The sequence below is a fragment of the Ursus maritimus genome, unplaced genomic scaffold (assembly GCF_017311325.1).
Source record: "Ursus maritimus isolate PB19 unplaced genomic scaffold, ASM1731132v1 scaffold_371, whole genome shotgun sequence".
Lineage (NCBI taxonomy): Eukaryota > Metazoa > Chordata > Mammalia > Carnivora > Ursidae > Ursus > Ursus maritimus.
In genome coordinates, this window is record NW_024426353.1 from 1,564 (window position 1) to 7,887 (window position 6,324).

Genomic DNA, 6,324 nt, shown 5'->3' on the forward strand with positions numbered 1-6,324 from the left:
GTGGAGTACCTCCTGATGTCCCCTCACCCGTCCCCCACCCCAAGCAACAACACGAGCTGTGGAAACCCCCTGCCTTAGCCCCCTGACCCCTGGCCTCTGGAACCTGAGAGGCAGGGCTCATGCACCCTTTTGATTCTGATGTGAGTGGCAGCAAATGAATGGGCTGCCTGAGAAGGGTGATTGCACCCCAGGTGCTGAGGGACTGGGAAGGCGTGACCCAAGCCTAACGTTGAAGTGTGAAGAGGCGTGAGAGAATTGTTGGAGGCTGTGCAGGAATACATGGGTTTGCATGAGAGCCGGGATGTTCTGTTGGTGAGAAGAAAACACTTAGTGCAGTGAGGAGTTGGCTGTTGACTAGCTCAGGGTCTGGCATTCGATACGGGGCTTCCGAAGGATCCCGTCAATGAATAATCGAAGGGATGAATGAAAATAAGTATTGAAAGAGAGGCTCGGGATCCAGCAGCAGAGTAAAATTTCATGGGGTACAAAGGGGGTGTCAGCTTAAAATGGACTGAGAGACTAATTAAGATTACAGTGGGGTGCAGGAAGAAAGTCAGAATGGGGTGTGGGAGGAGAGTTGAATTATGATATGCTAATGGTAGAACTGAGTGGGAGGGGGGCTAGAATCATGAGTAGGGAGCAAGTGAATGAATGCAGGAGGTTAGGAAGATAATTGTGGAAGTGGATGGCAGGAAAAATAGTAAGGTATGGCAGAGTACAGGGTGATACACGAGAAGGGGAGGGCAGTAATTGTTGAAGAGGGCACAGGAGTGCATCTGTATGCTTGAAGATGGGGTCTGTGTAGAGCGAAGGTAAGCAGGGAGAATAATGGTTGGATTGAAAGGTTACAGGAACCACGCCAAGAGTTTCTTGGAATGAGGCTATGGGTGAGTGGGACTTCCTGGGAAGGAGGCTACGTGAGTGAAAAGGGTGGGTGCAATCTGATTTCAGCGGTGAGCTGGGTGAAGAAGAATCCAGGCACCTCAGGTGGGGTTTTCAAAGGGCGGAGGAAGTACGTTGAGGGTAGGGGATCATGTGGCCATCCTGACCTCCACTCCTGGCCCTAGAACCATGGATCCCAATGAAATGCCTGCTGTGCCCTGCTGCCCCTCCGACTCCCCCACTGGGCTTGAGACCGGAGCCCCGTGGGGGATTGAACTTAGCCCCAAAAGAGGTGTAAGTTGCTGTGCCCACTGCTACAACCACAGCTTCACCGACCAAATTAAGGACCAGGAACACTCCTGCCTCTTCCAGGCCTGCGAGTGTCACAAGTGTGCCTTCTTCTCGTGAGTATGGTGTCTGGAAAGGGGGGGGGGTCCCATCCCCTAAATGTGACTGACTGTAGACCTGCATTCCCCCACTTTAGGGAACACAACAGTGTCTTGCCTGCTGAGAGTGCCTTGAAGAGGAAGCAGGGGGCACCCCTAAAGAAGCGCCTGGCTCAAGGACTGAAAAAGAGTGAGGCCTCCCCTCCCAAAGCTCACAGCCCTGTGAAGAAGTTGACCGTTCAAGCAGGAGCCCTCAGTAAGTGTTTCTGGCCAGGGAGGGCGTCTGGGTTTGGAGGTAGGGAGCACTGAGCAGCTCTATCACCAGTCCTACTACCCAATTTTGATGTGGCCTTGGCAAATTACTCCTCGGGCCTTTAGCTGCCCCACCTATTCAATATTATCTACCAAGCGTTGGTGAGAAGGAGAGATCTGGGGGGTCAAAATGGTCCATATGGTCCATAGACCTCAGACTGGGGGTGAGGAAGCGTGGGGTGGGGTCAGGGAGAAAGGCTCACCTAGAGTGTCCCCAGCTTTCCACACCCGGGAAGGAGAACATCATGTCCCAGCTTGAGGCCCACCCACCCCTGTGCAACCCCCAGGGAGGTAAGGAGAGTCTGGGGCCTGTGGGGGGGAGGTTCCCATCTCACCCACTGCCCAGACTCTTCTCTGTGTTCTGAAGACATGGGTTCCCTCCGTAACCCTACTGCAGCTTGCCATAGTGACCTTGGGCTCTGAGGTTCTGGGCTCCTATCCTCATCCCAGAACAAACCCATACACATCTCCTCCCCATGGCCGGCCTGGTGCCTGACTCCACCCTGTGCTCTCTGCTCCCACAGGCAAGCGCTCAAGGAGCTCTGCTGACTGGACAGGCCCCAAAATCTTTGTCTCTGTCCTGGACTCCAGCAGCCTTGAAGATGCGACTAACAATTTCTCTTTCCAGGAAGACCCGCAGGACTCCTGCCCTGCCCAGCACGTGAGTCAAGTGGGAAGGCACATGGAGCTAGTTGTATACTGTGTTATTGGGTGCCCAACCATTGTGCTTGATGCCGTGGGAGAGTGGAGGAGGTGGCCGATGAGGAGGAGAAGGAGGGGGAGGAGAGGAGCAGGGCAAGAAGTGGCAGGGGGAGGAGGAAGGGGGGCAGGAGGAGGAGGAGTAGAGAAGGCAGCATCTCAGACTAGGGGGCAAGGGCAGGACTCTCCCAGCCTTGCCATTGCCTATTTGTGAGACTTTGGACATGTGACACTACATTTCCAAGCCTCCACTGCCAGTGTACTAGCCGTGTACTGATAGGGACAATATCCCACACCTATAGCACTGACAAGAGGACTAGGCCAAGGCGTGCCGCATAACAGGACTTCAGCTAATGGAGGCTGTCATTCCACAAGAAACAAATTGATGGGGTAGAAGGTCCCGTTGAAAGGGGGGGGCACGATGGTGAGGGCCACAGGGCCCAAGGGGAGAGTCCAGAGGTCATTACAGAAAGCTTCCAGGCCATTAGATGAGCAAGCTGGTCTTTCAAGTTCCATGGGGACTGGGGAATACGGAGGTGAGAACCAGTCCCTGGACAGGGACAGTGATCCCATTTCTCCAGGTGCTTTACGGATTAGAACGCAGACACCTGTGATGTCCCATAATCGTCCCTGTTGCCCTGGGAGTTTTGGAAATGCTGGCAGGAACTAGTGTCTCAGCAGAGATATTGAAGAAGGACATAGAAAGGAAAACAGATAGGCTGGTGATGGGTATTAAGGAGGGCACGTATTGCATGGTGCGCTGGGTGTTATACGCAAGTAATGAATTATGGAACTTTACATCAAAAACTAGGGATGGTGACTAATATAATATAATATACTAATATAATATAATATACTAATATAATATAATACACTAATATAATATAATATATATAATATAATATAATATACTAATATAATATAATATACTAATATAATATAATATACTAATATAATATAATATACTAATATAATATAATATACTAATATAATATAATATACTAATATAATATAATATACTAATATAATATAATATACTAATATAATATAATATACTAATATAATATAATATACTAATATAATATAATATACTAATATAATATAATATACTAATATAATATAATATACTAATATAATATAATATACTAATATAATATAATATACTAATATAATATAATATACTAATATAATATAATATACTAATATAATATAATATACTAATATAATATAATATACTAATATAATATAATATACTAATATAATATAATATACTAATATAATATAATATACTAATATAATATAATATACTAATATAATATAATATACTAATATAATATAATATACTAATATAATATAATATACTAATATAATATAATATACTAATATAATATAATATACTAATATAATATAATATACTAATATAATATAATATACTAATATAATATAATATACTAATATAATATAATATACTAATATAATATAATACACTATACCTTGTTTCTAGATGCTCAGCTCTCCAGCTCTGTGCCATCCTTGGTCCTGTCCTACTGCAGCCACAGATCCTGGGAAAATAGCGGGGTCCAGAACCCTGGCAGGGGCCAAGCTTAGTGAATGGGAAGAGCCCAAGGCCCCACCCAGCCACCCCGGGGCTGGCTGGGTGGGGCCTTCAGCGGAACCAGGGACTGAAGGGCCACCGACCCCGTGAGGTGGGGAGGCATGGGTTTTCAGGTCCCATTTCCTCACACCCTTTCCGCTGCAGGCTCCTGAAGCTTCTGACCAGGACTCGGTTTCTGCCTCAGAGTGGCAGCGGAAGCTGGAAGCGGCCGAGGCTCTGCTGATTCTGAGAGAATCTCCCCAGGCACCTTCGGGCTCCATCTCCCTGCTCCAGCCCTGCGTGGCGGCAGGTAGCCTGGTCCTTGAAAGGACAACACGGGGCGGTGGGGATGGCTGGGAAATGGGAGGGCGTTGGGGGAAGCAGGGCCTAACGGGGAGGCCGGGTTGGTGGGTTGAACCTCCTTGGGCCCGGGCACCCAAGCTCCTCGGTCTGATGCCAGAGATGGCAGTCGATGGTTGCTCAGTGAATCATCAGTGTATCGAGCTCAGTGCTCAACAGCAAATGCCCAGGGCCCTGGCATCAAGAAAAAAGGAAACTGAGGCCCTGCTAGTGGCAGGGACTTGCCCTGGGGCATGCAGCCTGTCAAGTGGAACACCCGGGTCTCCTCACTCCTATCCCAGAGCTTTCCACCCACGCCCCTGCAGTCTGCTGTGGTGGGCAGGATATACATAGGATATATATAGGTGACAAGAGCCTAGGCTGGAGGGAGATCTGGTCTTTGATGCCAGTCTCCATGTGGAGCCTGGATGCCTTCGTACTTCCCTGGTGTTTTGTGGCTGCATTTCAACGATGAGCCTGGAGAGGAAGGACCAGAGGAAGTCTGAGGAGAGACAGATGCCTGGGAAGGCTGAGAGGGAAGGCTGGGCATTCCCAGACCACAACGTTGGGTGGGGTATGGTGTGTGAGTGAGGCAGCGACCTGGGTGAAGGCAGAACTGCTGGAACAGAAGGGGATGAGGCTGGAGAGGCTGCCAATCACAGAGGTCCCGAGTGCCGGGCTTAGGGGCTAGACCAGAAACTGTGGGGGGTGAGGAGCCAGGCAACGTGTGAGCTAGGGAGGAGTATATTCGAAGGTCCTGGGCTCGACAAAAAGAAATGTGGTGGTTTTGATGGAGGGATTGGAGGAGGCAAGACCCGAGATGAGCAAATCAGTGAGGAAGAGTTCCGTGCTGTAGTCTGTAGTCCAGGTGACAAAGCCTAGGTCGGGTGGAACAAGAGAGAGGGGAGAGCCTGGAGGGGAAAAGGATGTGACCTGGCTCTGATGCCTTCTTTTCTATCTGCAGCTCCTGCTGGAGATAGAGGACCCCAGCCTTCTAGCCCCTCTCTGCGACCCAGGCCAGCCAGCTCCATTTCTCTGCCTATTGGACATCTGGGGTGCATCTCCCTCTTGAGCTAGAAGCCCAGAAGACGAGGCCTCACTAGAGTGCTGCCGATTTATGAGTTTGCAAAATGTTTAATACCCAATACGCATAACACTTTTTTTTTTAACCTTCAGGTTCTTTTACAAGCTTTTCAGACCCTTTTCATTATATGGGGCAATTCCTTGGCTGAGGGTGGATATTCTTGTACCTCCATCCCTTACTGCCTTGGATTTGGGGGCCTTTTTATGTCTCTTATAGAAACAGGGTTGTGTAATCTAAGCTGACCAGTCTCTAAATAGGGTTCTGTGGGAGGTCATAGGTTCATATGCCAGAGTTTTCATTTGACTTGTGATTGCAAACGTAGCCGTGCACTCATGTATGTATCCATGCTTGTCAAAATATAAAGGTGTTTTCATTTCATGTCTAGATTTATGTGTGTGAACAAAGAATGAACCCTTGCTGTTGTAAGGCAGTGAGATAGAGGAGTTGTTTGTTACCACAGCATAACGTAGACCATCCTGACTCTAACAGACCTGTTCAATTTACCTTCCAAAGTGAAAATCACCTAACCCAACAAGTGGGATTTCTTAACATGACTAGACAAGAAAATGGTAGAGATAAAAAGGGGTAAGGGTTTTACTCGTTGAGCAAGTAAGTGCCTACTCTCTGCCTGGCATAGACTGTTCCCAGCTGTCCACAGGGCCCCAAATTGAGTTGTCTGCAGGGTCAAGCAGGTCTTATATATGAGTGGAGCAGTCCAGACAGGCTCTGGCCACTTCGCAGTGCATGCATGCTCTTACCTAAGGGGCCAGCTGCCCCCTGGCTCCAGCCGTTTGCTGCCATGCAGGGATGTGGACTCTGCACTGCCACATCTCCTGAGTTTTCAAGAGAAAATGGAATTCTAGATTATCTATGCAGATTTTTACCTCCATTTCAAAGTGTTGGCTCTGGTTTCCCCTGTGAGACCCGTACGTGGGCCAAAGAAAACATCCATTGAGGCCACCCATGGCCAAGTGAATGCCAGTTGGATTCTAGTCCAATGTGTATTGTACACTGGGGGACACCGAAGC

General features: G+C 48.3%; 1 protein-coding gene across 1 annotated transcript; it reads left to right on the forward strand.

The window, feature by feature from the left end:
* The first annotated feature begins 515 nt into the window (after positions 1-515).
* On the forward strand, positions 516-5,962 carry LOC103681913 (doublesex- and mab-3-related transcription factor C1-like). Its single transcript, XM_008711482.2, has 5 exons — positions 516-1,286; positions 1,367-1,524; positions 2,105-2,241; positions 4,039-4,183; positions 5,177-5,962. Exons 1-5 carry the CDS (start codon positions 1,072-1,074, stop codon positions 5,287-5,289), a joined length of 768 nt encoding a protein of 255 aa, XP_008709704.2. The 5' UTR covers positions 516-1,071; the 3' UTR covers positions 5,290-5,962.
* The last annotated feature ends 362 nt before the right edge of the window (positions 5,963-6,324 follow it).